The sequence below is a fragment of the Lipotes vexillifer genome, unplaced genomic scaffold, assembly GCF_000442215.2.
Source record: "Lipotes vexillifer unplaced genomic scaffold, Lipotes_vexillifer_v1.1 scaffold158, whole genome shotgun sequence".
Lineage (NCBI taxonomy): Eukaryota > Metazoa > Chordata > Mammalia > Artiodactyla > Lipotidae > Lipotes > Lipotes vexillifer.
Window position 1 is genome coordinate 1,195,073 of NW_006788189.1, and position 18,737 is coordinate 1,213,809.

General features: G+C 43.2%; 1 protein-coding gene across 1 annotated transcript; it reads left to right on the plus strand.

The window, feature by feature from the left end:
* The first annotated feature begins 244 nt into the window (after positions 1-244).
* Positions 245-9,786, plus strand: POLR2D (RNA polymerase II subunit D). Its single transcript, XM_007461296.1, has 4 exons — positions 245-361; positions 2,423-2,603; positions 7,923-8,018; positions 9,357-9,786. The coding sequence occupies exons 1-4, from the start codon at positions 289-291 to the stop codon at positions 9,433-9,435; spliced, it is 429 nt and encodes a 142-aa protein (XP_007461358.1). The 5' UTR covers positions 245-288; the 3' UTR covers positions 9,436-9,786.
* Positions 9,787-18,737: the final 8,951 nt, after the last annotated feature.

Below are 18,737 nucleotides of genomic sequence, written 5' to 3' on the forward strand. Positions count from 1 at the left end.
GGTTTCTCCGGAAGCGACCAGCAAAAGATGCCCCTCAGCCCTCCGGGAACCCCCGCGACCCCGCTGCTCTGGCCTGTCTGCTTCCTTAAGGCAAGCTCAAAGACGCTGCAAGTCCCTCGGCCCCGCCCACCCCGTCGGGGTCCCGCCCACCCACCGAGGTCCCGCCCACCACTGTGACCCGCCCATTCCCCAATGGAGCCCCGCCCCGTCTCCAAGACCACGCCCCTTCCTGGCCGCGGCTCAGCGCTTCCGCTTCCGGCGGTGTGGGCTGCGGTGCGCGGCAAGACGATGGCGGCTGGTGGCAGTGATCTGCGGGCTGGCGACGTAGAGGAGGACGCCTCACAGCTCATCTTTCCCAAAGGTGCGGCCTGGGGCTGCCGGACTGCCCCCGTGGTCCTGCGTGGTCGCCGCAGGCCTGGGCAGGCGCGGCGAAGGGCAGGGAGGAGGGGGATGCGGGCCGGCAGGGCAAGGTGCCGCGGAAGCGGGCAGCCGGAGTCCACGCCTGCAGCCCTGGAGCCGTCGGCGCCGAACTCCACACTGCCCCTGAGCGGCCTCTTGCTCTTGTTTAAGTAGTTGTTTTATCCGATAAGCTGTGAAGTGCTGGAGGGATGTGTCAAAGATAAAGCTGGCACTAAAGGGGAAAGGACAGATTTTAATCAGTAATATACTATTGCAATAGGACAGAGAGTCAAGCGTGGACTCATCTAAACTTCGATCTGTAGAGGTGACTGGGCATATTAAAGAGAGAATGAAGGAATAAGGAGCGGAGTGAGCGGGGCCTCAGTAGGGTCGGGGAAGTGAAAAATTACGAAAAGCGGGAAGCGGGGGGTTGGTCCATTTGAAACCCCTTTGGATTTGTTAACTGGCGTTTAACTCCTACCCTCCCACACCCCTCACTCAGGGCTGGGAGACAGGGGCCCTGTCTTCAAGTGTTGGCTGGAACAAACAGTAAGTTATTTTGGCAGCCTTCAGTTTTCATAAACAGCCACTGTAAAGAGCTAGAGTCATCCCAGGGATGCGGCCTGGAGCTATTAGAAATCTTGTTAGTGTTTTAAATGCATTTATTTTATTTTTATTTATTTTTGGCTGCATTGGGTCTTCGTTGCTGCACGTGGGCTTTCTCTAGCTGTGGCGAGCGGAGGCTGCTCTTCGTTGCAGTGCGCGGGCTTCTCATTGCGTTGGCTTCTCGTTGCGGAGCACGGGCTCTAGGCGCGCGGGCTCAAGAGCTGTGGCACACGGGCTTAGTTACTCCGCGGCATGTGGGATCTTCCCAGACCAGGGATCGAACCCGTGTCCCCTGCATAGGCAGTCGGATTCTTAACCACTGAACCATCAGGGAAGACTTCGTCAAGTTTCTGTGGACCAAAGTTGAGTCCTTGGGGAGAAGAGGGCGACAGGAAAGAGCCTGGAGTTTGGTCAGGGAGAGAATCTTTGTCAGATGGCTGGGAGTAAAGCACATTTTGCTATCAGAGAACTTCCTCTTTGCAATGTGATGTGCTTAATTTGTAATTTAAAAACCCAAAATAAGTAGAAAGCTTAAGATTTTAAAGTATCATATCTTACAGGTACTGGAAAACACAAAATAAGTGGGGGAAGCCTTAACATTACCCTCCTTTTAAAAAAAATTACTATATCCCCAGTAAAACATGAAATTCCACACCTTTTCACCCAGAGGAAACGACCGTAAATAGTTTAGTGCTTATGCTTCCAAACTGTGCTCATTTATAAATATATACTTATACATATACACTTTATTCTTTGCAAAAATAGAATTATGCTATAGAAATCATAACAGCTTTTTAAAAATTTGATGATACATTGTGTAGAACTGTTCTATTCTTTGAAAGGGGTAGGTAGTACTTAGTGGTTGTACCATAATACTATTTATCTGTTGATAGACATATAGGTTGCTTCTAGTATTGTATTTTATAGACTCAAGGTGTAATACTCCCATAGGATAGCTTCATGGAAGTTTTGGGCATAATGGAAATAAATGTTTGTTTTCTTTTTTACGGTGTAATAACTAAGAGGGAGATGGTTTTCTTAATTTCATGATAAATTAAACCAGTTTTTCATATTTAGGTTTTGTCTAGGTACTTTTTATTCAGGTTTTTGTTTGTTTATTTGTTTTTTAAATGCTCTACAGTTAGAAATTCCCTGGAAGTCCAGTGGCTAGGACTCGGCGCTCTCACTGCCAGGGGCCCCGAGTTCAATCCCTGGTCGGGGAACTAAGATCCCACAAGACACGCGGCATGGCAAAAAAAAAAAAAAACCTGAAAAATACTGTACAGTTGTGGGATATGAAGCCTCTGGATTTCTGCAGGGACAGAGACTTGCTGATAGTCTCAAAGGCAAAAGGAACGTTTAGAAGCTGACTTTTGGAGGAATATTTTCAGCTGACATTTATGCTTCTCACAAATAGAGTTTGAAACAGCTGAGACACTTCTAAATTCAGAAGTTCATATGCTTCTGGAGCATCGAAAGCAACAAAATGAGAGTGCAGAGGATGAACAGGAACTTTCTGAGGTCTTCATGAAGACTTTAAACTACACAGCCCGTTTCAGTCGTTTCAAAAACAGAGAGACCATTGCCAGTGTACGTAGGTGAGTGCTGAAAGAAAGTTTTATTAATCCAGACTATTAGACATCTGCACATAGAATGCTGTCGCCGCCTCCCCCGCTCCTCCCCGCCACCCCGTGGGCATCATCTGTACGATTAATGTAAGTAAAATAATGTCTTCGTCAAAATTTTGAAATAGCTTATATGGTCAAAACCCTCCTTGGCCACCTTTTGCTGTACCCCAAATCCCAGTTACCTCCCTGCAGAGTGACTACTGTCAGAAGTTTGTTGTTAGCCCTGCAGAGCGTGTTCCATACATTGGCATACACACCATAAACACACAGCATTATTTTATTTTGCTTTTTTTCTTTTTTTTTAATAAACTGGGCTTATTTATTTATTATTTCCCTGATGTGTCCTAGAGATCTTGCTATGTTAATAAATATAAATCAGGAGCATTCTTTCTGGATCTTTGCTTTACCATTCAAAAGGTGACCGGCTTTTAGCATTTTTTCCTAAGGCATTGCTTCTCAAATTGGTTGGATGTGCTCTGGGAAACAGTGAGGTGCTGGGGTATATAGGAGGCCCCAGGGAAAACAAGAGCTGTTTTAGCATTTCTTTGATTTCTTCGAAGATGAACATTATCTCATGTGAATTAGATAATCATTTGAAGTTCTGATATAATTTGAGCCACTAGAGAAGTCCATTTTTATAAACTGGGTGTCATCAGTGTTACTTGGTGGTATGGTTTAAAACATTTCAGCATTAAAGCAAACAGATACCAGTATATTGTGAAGTAAAACAAATGATATATATATGAACTCTTTTTTCTAATACTTTACTTGTATATATTTATTTTTATTATTATTTATTTTGGCTGCACCACGCGGCATACGAGATATTAGTTTCCCGACCAGGGATCGATCAAACCCCTGCCCTCTGCACTGGGAGCTCACTCAGAGTCTTAACCATTGGACCACTAGGGAAGTCCCTGAATTATTGAAATAAATCATGAGACTTAAATCCTTGCAGTTGCAGAAAGTCATTTGTGCCTATGCCCCCGAGTTGGTTGTGGGTACTTGTTTGCTCTACTCTGGTGAAATGTTTGAGAAGTACTGTCCTAAGGAAAAGCAAGTGGGCAAAAAGATGTATATATGCAAATATTCTTCTGAGAGCTATTAATAATAGTCACAGTTTTAAAAAACCTAAATATTCAACAGTAATTAAATTGTGGTAAATCCATTTGATGGACTAATATATATTTTTTGTTTGTTTGTTTGTTTTTTTCGGTACGCGGGCCTCTCACTGTTGTGGCCTCTCCCGTTGCGGAGCACAGGCTCCGGACGCGCAGGCTCAGCGGCCATGGCTCACGGGCCCAGCCGCTCTGCGGCATGTGGGATCTTCCTGGACTGGGGCACGACCCTGTGTCCCCTGCACCAGCAGGTGGACTCTCAACGACTGCACCACCAGGGAAGCCCTGGACTACTATATCGTCATTGAAAATTATGATAGGAAATGAAATTGAAGGATGTTCACATAATTTAGGTGTGCAGAAAATGAAGAGATAAAGCTGTATATGAAGTATAGCCTGTTCTGAAAAGTGTGGGTGTATGCCTGGGGAAAAGATTACGTACAAAACTGCAAAGCGTTGAACCAAAAAGATGACTTGAATAAGTGAAGGTGGACTTAAACATTCACGAATAAGAGGTCTTAATACTGTAAAAATGTCATTTCTTCTCAAATTAATGTATACATTTAGTGCCATCCTAAATCCTCAAGGTAATTGATATATATTCTCAAATATGCTCGGAACTTTGTAAGTAGGATTTTGGATGACAGTGCATTCATCGTTATACCATCTTGAACATCTGTAATTTGTTTTGTGGCTGTTACTGTTATTCCACTGATAAAGCATAATTCGCGATATAATTCAATTAAGATGAGGTGGTAATAGATCATTATAAATAAACATACAGTGGCTGAGGCAAGGCACCAATCACCTGAATCCTACCAGTGAGTAGCACAGGCTCCCTAAGTGGCGCCAAGAAAAATATATTCTCTGCTGTGAAAAATAAATAATAATAAGTTAATTAACAAATGCCCCCCCCAAAGATCTGAAATTTGTAAGAATGGTCAGAAAAACTTTTTTTTTTTTAAATAAATATATTTATTTATTTTTGACTGTGTTGGGTCTTTGTTGCTGTGCGCAGGCTTTCTCTAGTCGTGGCGAGCAAGGGCTACCCTTCGTTGCGATGCGCGGGCTTCTCATTGCGGTGGCTTCTCGTTGCCGTGCGTGGGCTCAGTAGTTGTGGCTCTTGGGCTCTAGGCACGCAGGCTCAGTAGTTGTGGCACACGGGCTCAGTAGTTATGGCTCACAGGCATAGTTGCTCCGTGGCATGTGGGATCCTCCCGGACCAGGGCTTGAACCCATGTCCCCTACATTGGCAGGCGGATTCTTAACCACTGCGCCACCAGGGAAGCCCCAGAAAAACTTCAAAAGAAAAAGGAAGGGGAGTTTGCCCTACAAGCTGTTAAAATACATTAAAAAGTGACAGTAATGAAAAGAGTGACACTTTGGCCTGACAATAGATGGATGATTGGAGCAGAATAGAAAATTCAGGAACAGATACAAATCCAAATCTATTGTGTTTTATATGAGTCCAGTGTATGGCAAAGATGGTACTGTAAGTTACTGGGAAAATATTTTTAAATGAAATTGTAACTCTGTATACCTTGTACCAAAATAATTTCTGAAGGAATTAAGGATTTAAATGTAAACTATGATGCATAAAAGTGCTATGTGATAACTTGAGTGAATATACCGTTTTGGCTGTAGTTAGCAGGACTTTAAATGAGGGGAAACTTGATGGACTATAGCTGGCTGTAAGCTTTGCAAGGGCGAGGACTTGATTATATTCAATCATTGTAGGCACTAAATAATTTTTAGTTGAGTAAGTAAATGAATTTACATAAATACCTTTAAATAAAGTGCCATAAGTAAAATCTAACTATGAATAAACTGGGAAGAGGATTGATATCCTTAATGTTAAGAGCTCTAACAAATAATTAAGAGATGACACCCAGTTTATAAAAATGGATTTATTAGTCTCTAATGACTTGATTTATGTCAGAACTTCAAATGACTATCTAATTCAAATGAAATAATGTTCATTTTCTAGGAAATCAAAGAAATGCTAAAATAGCTAAGTAGGTTTAAAAAGAATGGGAAACCTGGGACTTCCCTGGTGGTCCAGTGTTAAAGAATCCGCCTTCCAACGCAGGGGACGCGAGTTCGACCCCTGGTCAGGGAACTAAGATCCCACATGCCACGGGGCGGCTAAGCCCACGCGGCACAACTGCTGAGCCCACACGCCGCAACTACTGAGCCCATTTGCCTCAACTAGAGAGAAGCCTGCGTGCTGCAAACTACAGCGCCCGTGCGCCCTGGAGCCTGCGCGCCACAACTAGAGAGAGAAAAACCAGCATGCCACAGCTAGAGAGAAGCCCACATGCTGCAATGAAGAGCCCACGTGCCACAACGAAAGACGCTGCCACGAAGATCCTGTGTGCTACAACGAAGACCTGATGCAGCCAAAAAAAAAAAGAAGAATGGGAAACCTAGTGTAAGAAGTAGGGGAAACAGGCACCATCTTTTATTGCTGGTGGCAGTGTAGTGTATATTGGTAAAGCCCTTTTAGGGCACTGTCTCTCAGAAAGAAGCCATCCAGTTATATCATATCGTATCCTTTGACTGAATAATTCTGCTTCCAGGAATTTATCTTTAAAGTACACAGTAATCAATCAAGTGCACAAAGAAGTATACATTTACAGTGATGTCTAGAATGATGAATAATTGGAAACAACAGAAATGTTCAACAGCAGGAAATTTGATATATAAATTTATGGCACAACCTTTCAGTGCAATGCCATGTTCAAGGTAAAGTTATGTGTGTACTAATATGGAAAACAGCTTCTGTATTGTTGAGTGAAAAAAGGCCAGTTACAGAATAACATTTGTTATAATTCCTTTTGGGGTTTTGTTTGTTTATTTGTTTTTAATTATGTAAAGGGGGGGTGGACTCTCCACGAAAATGTTAACACTGGTTATTTCTGGGTAGAATTTCAGGTTATTTTCCCATGTTGGGGTTTTGTAGGGGTTTTTTTGGTATTTTTTATAAATGAACATGTGTTCATTTTACAACAGATCCCTCCATATAATACATACACTACATTATGAACCTCTGCCTGTGTAACTAAGTTTACAGTATTTTCTTTACAAAATGAAAATAGCTTTATTAGGTGATGAAAAGTTACAAAACAGAATGAGTGAGTTTGTATTCTAAAACATAGAAAGACGTTTGGAATGGCATGCTAAGATGGTAACATTGATTTTGTTTAGGTAGTGACTTTCATTTTTCTGTCTTTATTTTCTCAATTTTGAACAATAACTAATAGGCTTGTAGTCAAGTGGTAAGGACAGGAAATGTTTGTTTCTGAACAGATAATTAAGGTCCTCTCTGAAACCAGATTTACCATGGATGACCTGTTTTAAGAGGTCGATGTGTGAGAATCCAGGATATGATTTGTATTGATGATGTTCTTTTTTACAGTTTGAACTAGAAGTACATTTAAAATAAGATGCAGTTTATACATAGATTTGTACAAAGTAAGATATGCTTGTATTTGTTTATTTTTTAGATACTTTTTTTTTTTTTTTTTTTTGCGGTACACGGGCCTCTCACTGTTGCAGCCTCTCCCGTTGCGGAGCACAGGCTCCGGACGCGCAGCCTCAGCGGCCATGGCTCACGGGCCCAGCCCCTCCGCGGCATGTGGGATCTTCCCGGACCGGGGCACGAACCCGTGTCCCCTGCATCGGCAGGTGGACTCAACCACTGCGCCACCAGGGAAGCCCTTAGATACATTTAAAAGAGAATTTTCTCCAAGTCAAGATGCCTGGTAGATGGGGGACATCTGACATCATGTGTTTGACATAAAATTAATAACAAAGGAAGCAAAGAACAGTGGTAGGAAGAGCAAAGAGCAACAGAATAAATTCTCGGGGGAAAGCTTGTATAGTCCTCGAGGTACATAGCAGTTTCTCAGAAGTTATCATCGCAAGCATTCTCTGCCTTGGTGTGCTCGCCTCGCTTTCACTGTCTCTGCCTGATTTCATTGTAGCTTCCTGTTCTCCAGGAAGAGGAACAGGAAATGATTTGAAAGTGGGATTTTGCAGCAAACCTAACCATAATGGGAAGATTGCAAGTGCTTTATTTTTCCTCTTCCTTGCTAGCTACATTTGATGCCCCTTTTCCTATTCATCATTGTTTGATTTTGTTTGTCTTGATTTTCTTCCCTGTGATCAGCTTGCTGCTCCAGAAGAAGCTTCATAAGTTTGAGTTGGCCTGTTTAGCCAACCTTTGTCCAGAGACTGCTGAGGAGTCCAAGGCTCTGATCCCAAGGTTAGGACTGGTTGTGAAAAGCTCTGTGTGTATTGGATAAATTCTTAGAAGTAGAATTACTGTGTCTAAAAGCTGTGTGCATTTAAAATCTAGATAGATATCACCAGCGTTGAATGAGTGCCTTTGTAATGAGATTGATGGTTTTATAGCACACCGATTGTTGGCAAAAATGTGAAACAGCTGAAACTCTGGTACACTGATGATAGGAGTGCAAATTAGTACGGTCACTTTGGAGAGCATTTTGGCTACATCCAGTAAAGCTAAAGATGAATATACCCCATGACCCCAAAATTCATTCCTGGGTACGTGTCCTAAAAGCAACGCATACGTAGTTTAAAAGAAGACATGTATTCCAGTGTTTATTGCTGCATTGTTAGTGATAGCAAAAACTGGACAACAATCAAGACTAGAGAAATAAATCATTGTATGATCATATAATGTTTATTATATAGCAGTGAAAAAACTAGTGAACTAGGACAACGTGGAATAATGTCAACAAATGCCAAATTGAATTTTGAGTGAAAAAATTGCAGAAGGATACATACAGTATGATGCCATTTCTTTTTTTTTTTTTCTGGTACGCGGGCCTCTCACTGTTGTGGCCTCTCCCATTGTGGAGCACAGGCTCCGGACGCGCAGGCTCAGCAGCCATGGCTCACGGGCCCAGCTCCTCCGCGGCATGTGGGATCTTCCCAGACCGGGGCACGAACCCGTGTCCCCTGCATCGGCAGGCGGACTTTCAACCACTGCACCACCAGGGAAGCCCTACGATGCCATTTCTTATAGTTTAAAACCAGTACTGCATATTGCTTATAGATACTTTTACATATACTATAGCAAATATCAATATAAAAGTACATGTAGGGATGATGAATACCAAATTTAGGATAATGGTTACTTCTGGGGAAGGAAGAAAAGGAATTGGAATAGGGGAGCACACACAGAGCCATCGATTTGTGTCTGTCATATTTATTAAAGAATCAAGGGGAATTCCCTGGCGGTCCAGTGGTTAGGACTCCGAGCTTCCACTGCAGGGGGTCTGGGTTCAGTCCCTGGTTGGGGAACTAAGATCTTGAAGGCCACACAGTGTGGCAAAAAAAAAGGGAATCAAGTGGGGATAACTTTTAAAATGAGCTTATTTTCTATACCTTTTATATGTTTGAAATACTTCATAATGTTTTTTAAAGGAAAGAAGTAAGAGTTGAAATGTAAAGGTGTCAGCGTTTAGGGGTAAGCAGAGAGGTGGGCCAGTGGTGCTTGAAGATTAGCACGCACGAAAGAAGAGGGCGGGGAACACTGTCACTGCGACACTCACTTTTTTTGTTTTCCTTCTTGTAGCCTGGAGGGGCGGTTTGAAGACGAGGAGCTACAGCAGATTCTTGATGACATCCAGACCAAGCGCAGTTTTCAGTATTGATCTCCAGATACCACTGCTGCTGGGAGAGCCACATCACATCCCCAGCACAGCGCCGCTGGCCCAGTATCCAGGGCTGACTTGCACAGAAAATCTATTGCAGAAGACACTTGGGCTTCCTTTGGATAGAACAACCCAGTGCTTGGTCTTGGTTTAGGTTGCTGTTTCAGGCTCGATCGTTGGACCCTGATGGCCAGCGTAACCTTGGAGAGGCCTTGCAGTGGCTGCCTGAGCTTGCCTCTGGGAAGGGTGAGGTGGGGTGATGTGCATCTAAGCCACACTGCTGACACCTCACATCACGGTCTTTGGCCCTTGTGTTATTTTTGATTCCTACTATTTCATGTTTTAATTTCAGTGTGTTCATAGTTTTTGAAGCTATACTAGAACATGTAAAACTGGTATGGGAAACAGTCTCACCTAAATGCAAAAAGAGCAATTAAACGAGACCTGTATCGTTGTTTGAAATTCTTAAAGAGAGGATGGTAGTGCCTTGGCGTCATTGTGCTTAACCAGGAGACAGGGAAGAGGCTGCCGCGAAGAGTAGTTACACCTGAGGGTAACTGCTGAGCGCTGTGGGGCACACAGCCTTGAGATGGACAAGTACTGTGCCTTTCTTCTTGGATTGCTGCACAGCATAGATTTGGAGTAAGTGGTCTTTAAGCACTTACTTTGTCACTGCCACATTCACATTTTTCCTTCCTGGGCCAGATGTGAAGGAGTGAGCACTTCATAGTGTCCTCATACGGGGCATCGGGTCCAAACCTCTGGCCTCCTGCTTAGCAGCAGGTGTTCTGGGATGGAGGAGACGTGGGAGGAAGGCGCCTGCCACTTCCTGAGCCACTACAGTGGCCTCACTCCATCTGAGGCTAGTTGCGGAGAAAACACTTTAATTACTAAACACTGCGGCTCTGAATTTTCTGAAGGGAAATATGCCTGTTTTCTTCACAATTTGGTGATTTTTCTTTGAGCCACTTGTTGGCTCCAAGTGAATTCATGGTCCAGAGAAAAGGCTGGGGAAAGAACAAAGCTGGCTTTAAAAGTCAAGGTTGTTTTATGTCAGCTGCTGACTAAGGCAAAAATAAAATTTCTTTTAATAAAGTCTTTCAGTTTCTGAAATGACATGGTTTCTGAGTCACCAATATTCTCGATCATTATTTGAAGGAAATGTCATTCATACCTCAATTAAAGAAGTATTTGAGGAAATAATCTTTTCATCCTTGGGCAACTTTACTTCTTTGAGACTCAGTGTTCTCAATTGTAAAATGTGGATAATAGTTTCTATTCCACAGATGTTTTTAAAGATTGAATGAGAAAATTACTAAAAAGATCCTATTGGTGTCTGACATACACTATACCCCAGTAAATATTAGCTGTTATTAGTCAGCTTGCTTTGTAGAAATTAGTGCAAGGGGGAATTCCCTGGAGGTCCAGTAGTTAGGACTCTGCGCCTTCACTGCCGAGGGCCCTGGTTCGATTCCTGATCAAGGAACTAAGATCCCACAAGCCATGTGGCACAGCCCCCCAAAAAAAAGAAAAGAAAAAAGAAATTAGTGCAAGGAATTGGTAGCATACCCACTGGTACTGGTATCAGACTGTGAAAACAAACCCAACTGCCTACCCAAAGTCTGCAGAATTATCTTTTAAGAGAGTCAGTTCCATGGTTGGCACCAGGCAATGAAACAAAAAGAACAGGCCTGGATGGCAGAGCCGAGCTGTAATCCAGGCTGCGTGTGCTCGGTGGCAGGAGCAGGGTGGTGCTACCACCTCCACGGGGTGCCTACCTGTGAGCCACCTGGGAGTATTAAACTGTGCAAAGTGCCTGGCATATAGTTAGGCACTAATAAATGGCAGGTAATAAAGCAACTAGAAGCAGTTTAAAACAACAACAACTCATACTGGGGGATTACATGTAAAAGCAGCCTCGTGCCATGTTACAGACTCAAAGCCTGGTCTGTGCCTTCCGGTCAGGGTTCTGTCTAGTCCTGGACAGCAGCTCACTGTCCAGTGAACAGGAGGCCCTGCAAAATCTTTAATCATCTGTGAAACATCGTTAGACTCACTGCACCGTTTGCAAAAGCAGAATTCAAAACAAAGATGTCGTAGGGGCTTCCCTTGTGACGCAGCGGTTAAGAATCCGCCTGCCAATGAAGGGACACGGGTTCGAGCCCTGGTCTGGGAGGATCCCACATGCCACGGAGTGGCTGGGCCCGTGAGCCACAACTACTGAGCCTGCGCGTTTGGAGCCTGTGCTCCACAACGGGAGAGGCCGCGACAGTGAGAGGCCTGTGCACCACGATGAAGAGTAGCCCCCGCTCGCCGCAACTGGAGAAAGCCCTTGCACAGAAACGAAGACCCAACACAGCCAAAAATAAATAAATAAATTTAAAAAAAAAGATGTCATGTTGTCAAAGCCTCACTTCACCAGAAAGCTACATTAACCAGAAAAGCTTTTCTGAAAGCTCTTGTCATCTTGGTTTTATAAAAATGTATTAAACTTGAGTCTTGAAAAAGCATTACTGGATGGGGCTTGAGCACAAGCCATTCTTATTAAAAATTATTGTTTTAAGCTTATTTCTAAAACCATTGAAGCCTACACAAAGACTTCTGTGTGAATAATCATTGCAGCATTATTCATAATAGCCGAAAAGTGGAAACAATTCCCATGTCCACCAGTTAGTGATTTGATCAGCAAAGTCTGATACAGCCATACAGTGGAATACTTCTTAGCAATAAAAAGGAATGAACTAAAAAAACAAAAACCCGAAGCATTGAAGCCCACAGGATATGCCAGTGGGGTGACATTTTTTCAGTTTTTTATTGTGAAAAATTTTAAGCACAGAAAAGCCAAAAGATTAGAGCATTGATCATACCTATGTTTTTCACCTGCATTTAACAGATAATGTTTGTCATATTTGCTTTATTATATTTTTCTAGGAAGCATGTGAAAGCAGACAGCGTTGACACTTCGTTGAAAATTTAAGCATGCATTTTAAAAGTACACTTTCCTCTGTTAAGTACAACTGTTGCACTTAGGAATATTGACAAGAATTTCCTGTTAACTTAATATTCAGTTCAAACTTCTCCTGAGGAGGGTTCTGGGCCAGTAGTCAGTCCCAGTGTTGGTATAATTTAGTATATAAAATCAATCGTCATTAAGGATCTAAACTGACACTTATGAGAAATATTGAAGAAATACATGTGGCTGCTGCCCTCAAGTTGCTGGAGGAAAACACCCGTTTGCAACCCCTAGGTGAAAAGGGGGCCTAGACAGAGTTCAGGCCCTAAACAGTGATCGGTAATGTGTCTGCTTGTGGCTCTCCATGCCTGTTCCTTCAGCAGCAGCAGGAGGGCAGTTTGGGACTAAACAGGCAGAAAGTGTGAGTGGCGACAGCAGGGTGAAGGTAGGTCTGTCTACTGGAATCACGTTCAGACTCGGGTTCTGTGCGCCTCGCTCCCTTTGTGTGGCTCCCAGGGGGTGCTAAGTAGTGAGTGTTGAGTAAATACACTGCCCCCGTTTGCCGAAGGTCAACTTGGAGTGCAGGGAGAACGAAAATGTACCTGAAATGATACAGTTGGAGGAGAGGACTTTGTGAGAAGGGGGGAGGTGGGGAAGCAGCCCAGAAGACACCTGGGAATTCTGGAAGACAAGGCAAAGCTGCCCAACAGAACTTTCTGCAAGGTAGGAATATTCCGTATCTGCACTGCCCAGTGCGGTGGCTGCCTGCAACAGGTAGCCCTGGAGCACTTGAGGCTAGTGTTACTGGATTGAGGAACTGAACTTCAGTAGACAGCAACACAGAAAGAATTGGTCACATAGGCTAGTTTCCATTCAGTCAACTTTCTAGCTGTCTCAATTGGGATAGAGGCATTTACAGAACTGGCTGTGCTTGAGCCTTCTTTGCAAGCAGCTTTTATTTCGAACCCAAGCCCCCTGCACTGGGAGTCTTAACCACCGGACCACCAGGGAAGTCCCATGAACCGTAAATTTTATTTAAGTTTTAAATTTAAAAATTTACATAGTTACATGTAGCTAGTGGCTACTGTAGTGGACAACACAGCTCTTAGCTCCCAACACAAATGTCCTGCAAACCACTGAGCATTACAGTAAGATTGACAGTGCTCACAGGAGGAGCAGTAATAATGGGAGAGCATTCATCCAAATGGGGTCCCCAGAGTTTGGAAGTCTAAAGATGTATATCACTTTCTATGTATCACTGAATCCAATTTTTGTGTATAATACAAATTCTCTTTTTAAAAATCTGCCTCTTTAGTACTCATGCTCAAGGACAAAATTATGAAGGCTGTTTTAAGGAAACATTTGGGAATAGTGAAAAGATGAATGCCTCATCTTGTGGTGAGAACCTCTTTCCTAATTAATTCTGCCTTTTCAGTAGGCTGATAACTTGTACGTTGAATTTAAAATAAAAAACAAAAAACTCCAAGGTTTATTACCTTTTAAGGCTTCTGATATTTATATTTTGTAATTCTACTAATAAATATGGTCCAGGCACAGGATACTCCCGGATTCACAGACTGATGTCCTTTTAAGTTCAGACTAACCTCTACCTCCTGAGCCATATCAACACCAGCCCGTGTCTGCATGTGCCCTAAATACATTCCCCTTGTTAATAGGGAACTTAACAGTTCTCCATATTCAAAGGCAATTGAAATTAGAAGATATTTGACAAGCAATACTTTCTAAACTTAATGATATAAGAAATAAAGACTTGATTACATAAAAATTTTAAATTGTGTAAAATCACTAGAAAGGCAATTGAGAGAAAATTTACAGCAGAGAAGACGAGCAAAGGGTGAAGATGTTTATAAAGTAAAGAGCTTTTAAAAATAAATTTTAAAACCTTAGGACCCCAATTTCAAAAAGGATAAAGCATATAGACACAAGTTACATCCAGTTACCAAATTAATGGGGAAATGTTCACCCTAATTAGTTTTCAAAGGTATCTAAAATGAGGTGATGTTTTTCTCATTAAAAATGTACAAAAGGGGCTTCCCTGGTGGCGCAGTGGTTAAGAATCTGCCTGCCAATGCAGAGGACACGGGTTCGAGCCCTGGTCTGGGAAGATCCCACATGCCACGGAGCAACTACGCCCGTGTACCACAACTACTGAGCCTGCGCTCTAGAGCCCACGAGCCACAACTACCGAGCCTGCAAGCCACAACTACTGAATCCCGTGCTCCGCAACAAGAGAAGCCACCACTCACCGCAACTAGAGAAAGCCTGTGTGCAGCAACAAAGACCCAATGCAGCCAAAAATAAATAAATAAAATAAATTTATAAGAAAAAAATGTACAAAAGAATGCCTTCTATTTACATGTAGTGAGCAACTTCTTTGTGTCAGTTGCTATTCTGTACACATGAGGATACAGAGACAAAGAATGCCAGCTTTCAGAGTGCTGCCTCAGTGGGACAAATAAAAACATACTTTGTGTTTAAAGTCTTTACACTCCTGAGTAATACAAGCACCACAAAATCAGGACTTCCCTGGTGGCGCAGTGGTTAAGAATCCGCCTGCCAATGCAGGGAACATGAGTTCACTCCCTGGTCCGGGAATATCCCACATGCCACAGAGCAACTAAGCCCATGTGCCAGAACTACTGAGCCTGTGCTCTAGAGCCCATGAGCCACAACTACTGAGCCTGGGTGCTGCAACTACTGAAGGCTGAGTGCCTAGAGCTCATGCTCCGCAACATGAGAAGCCACACAACGAAGAGCAGCCCCCACTCACTGCAAGTAGAGAAAGCCCACGCCCAGCAACAAACACCCAATGCAGCCAAAAATAAAAATTAAAATTAAAAAATAAAGGACCAACAAAATCACCCCTAAGCACTCACTCCCACCTCTCTTTATGTTTTTTTTTTGTTTTTTTTTTTTTGTCCAGGACTTTAGTTTGACTCTGTTTTTAATTACCCCCAACACACACACACACACACACACACACAATGTTTTACACTCAATGCAGAGATTTATCCACTTTTTTTTTCTGATTTTAAAATTTATTATAAGGTTATAGTCTCAAGACAAAGTGATATGGGTAAAGGGTAGAGAAATAGATCAGTGGAACAGAATAGAATCCACAACAGACCCATACATATAAGATTAAATGATTTTAGATAAAGTTGCTAGGGCAATCCCACTGGAAAATGAAAGCTTTTTTTTTTCAGGAAATAATTTTATACTGTAGTATAGTTGATTAACAATGTTGTGTTAGTTTCAGGTATATAGCAAAGTGATTCAGTTCTACATACATATGTATCTATTCTTTTTTCACATTCTTTTCCCATTATCCACATTTTTACCAACTTATTTGCTCATTGTTGCATCTATGCATCTCCCCTTCCTCCTGGGTTCAATTTTCTTTTTCACAAAGCTGCTCCTTTGGTAGTTCTTTGAATAAGAGTAAGACAGTAAACATTCTCAGCCTTTCTTTGGCCAAATATGTCCTTCACCCTGATTTTGAGTAGTAGCTGTAGAATTCCATATTCTACATAGACATTAACTTTCCAGAGTACTTTGAGGATGCTATTTGTTGCTGGTAAGGTTTCTGACAGTCTTAATGTTCCTTTGTAAATAATCTGTTGTTTCTAATTGCTTTCATGATTTCTTTCTTGTTTTTTGTGCTTTATAATTTCACTGCAAGGTGTCTAGGAATGGATTCTGTTTTATTTACTCTCTTTGGGAATTGTGTTGCTTCTACCTGTGGATTCATGTCCTCTGTGATTTGGGGCAGTTCTTAGTTGTTGCCACTTTCACTGCACCTTCTTTCCATGCTCCCTCCTCTCTTCCTCTTGATTTTTTTTTTTTTTTTTTGTGTGCCATGCAGTTCCTCAACCAGCTTCTGGGATCTTTTTTTTTTTTTTTTTTGGCTGTGCCATGCAGTTCCTCAACCAGCTTCTGGGATCTTGCTTCCTCAAACAGTTGCCTGGGGCACTGGACCACCAGAGAATTACCCACAGAGGTTTTTTTTAACAGCTTTTTTGAAGTATAATTTACATACCGTTAAAGTTCACTCATTTAAAGTTTACAAATTAATGGTCTTTAGTATATTCACAGAACTGTGAAGCCATCACAACAGTCTAAGTGTAGAACATTCCATCATTTCAAAGAGAAACTTGTACCATTATCAGTCACTTCCCCTCCCGTATTCCCACCCTCCCCAGCCCTGTCCACTGATTCTTATTTGACTATAGTTTTCTATTTCATGTATTTCAACTCAGGTCCAAATCAGTGTTCTTTTTACCATAGTGTCTTGTTCTTTCATCACGGTTTCTATTTCTTCTTTCATAACTTAAGACATATTTAATTTATATTCTCTTTCAGACTGGTTATCTCAAGTTCTTGTTCTCCGTTTGTTTTGTAATTATTTTGATTTTTAATGGGGATTGCTATTACTATGGAAATGTGCCTGCGTTTGTTTGTAGGAGTGTTTCTAACAGAAGGGTCTGCACTTCTCCCAGGCCTGTAGTATCAATAGCCTGGGAATATTTCTTCCAGTAATTTCTCAGTTTAGGGATTCCTACAACATGGAACGTGTAGTGTAAATCTGAATTCAAACCCATATGTGGCACAAGTTTCAGGTTTTGATTCCTCAGATGAGACTTTTTTTTTAACCTGGAGCCATGAATAATGACAAGCATCCTTGTCTTCCTGGGCCTCTGGGCAGAGCCTATCTTTTACTGAAGTGACAGTCTTTCAAGTTCCTGGCTTTATGGAGGGGGCCCAGCCCACCTGGAGGCTGACCTGAAGCCTCTAGCTAATCAGACCTCATGCCACCTCTCTGACCCCAGCCAAAATTGCTGTTGTGTCACTTGGAACTTCACTCTGGCTTTCAGTTCCCAATTTTTGTTTTAATTAATTAATTTATTTATTTTTGGTTGCGTTGGGTCTTTGTTGCTGTGCACGTGGGCAGCGAGCGGGGGCTACTCTTCATTGTAGTGCGTGGGCTTCTCATTGTGGTGGCTTCTCTTGTTGCGGAGCACAGGCTCTAGGCGCACGGGCTTCAGTAGTTGTGGCACGCAGGCTCAGTAGTTGTGGCTCATGGGCTCTAGAGCGCAGGCTCAGTTGTTGTGGCGCACAGGCTTAGTTGCTTCGCGGCATGTGGGATCTTCCCGGACCAGGGATCGAACCCGTGTCCCCTGCATTGGCAGGCAGGTTCTTAACCACTGTGCCACCAGGGAAGTCCCCTCCCAATTTTCTTCTTACCCCTGGAGATTTCCCTTGCTTTCCTGGAAGCTCAGCTGTAATTGTTTTGTTTTTTGTTTTTTGTTTTCGTAGTGGCAGTGGTGACAGGCATATTCTATCCAGACAGCAGGCATGTGAACGCAAACATGAGGTAATTTAATATCCCACCCGTCCTTCCACAGTTCAGCCACAGTGAACTTCTTGAGGGTCCAGAAACCAACCAGCGTGGCCTCTCTCGAGCAGCACGTGGTGCTCCCTCTGTTTAGAATGTCCTTCCCCTCTTGTCCGCTTGACAGATGGTGTCTTGTCCTTCCACAGTCTGCTTAGCCTTCCTCTCCTGTACCAAAACTCCCTTACACTCCCTGCAGATTTAGCTGCTTATGATTCACTTGATCTCAGCTACATTCCACGTGGCCTTCATTAGTTGGGTAAATATGCACTGAACATCTATCAGCTCTCAGACACTGTTCCAGGCTCCAAGGATACAGAGATGAGCAAGGCTAACGAGACCCTTTCAGGAAGCTCCCAGTCCAGTAAGGGGAAGTGATGAAATAACCAAGATCATTTCCAGTAGTGATGAATGCATGAAGAAAAGGAAACGGGTAACGACTGACTGACCGGGATGATGACTTTAGGTTGGTTGGTCAGAGGCTTCTCTAAGGGTCCTGAAAGGTGAGTGAGACACAGCCCTGTGAGAACGCGTGGGGCAGAGAGAATACAAAGCAGAACGACCCTGAGGTGGGGAGGAGCTTGGGCGAAATGGAAAATGGAGCACGTCCGGCAGGGGCGGTGCGTGGCTGTATAGAGCAGCGGGAGGGGGCTGCATGAAGGGAAACCGCTGTGGAGAGGGAGCTGGCGGGGTCCGGGGGCGTTAAGAGAGGCTCTTGCTGACGTGGAAGATACTTGTGCATGTTTGTCTGTTGATGGGAAGGATGGAGCATTCTGGAGCAAAGCCCACGAGGAAGAGAGAGGAAACGGTCCCGGTGGCTAAGCCGCGAGGGAGGGTAGGAGCAGAGATGGTTCACCTGCTTTAATAAGAAAGAAGGCGGGGCTTCCCTGGTGGCGCAGTGGTTGTGAGTCCGCCTGCCGATGCAGGGGACACGGG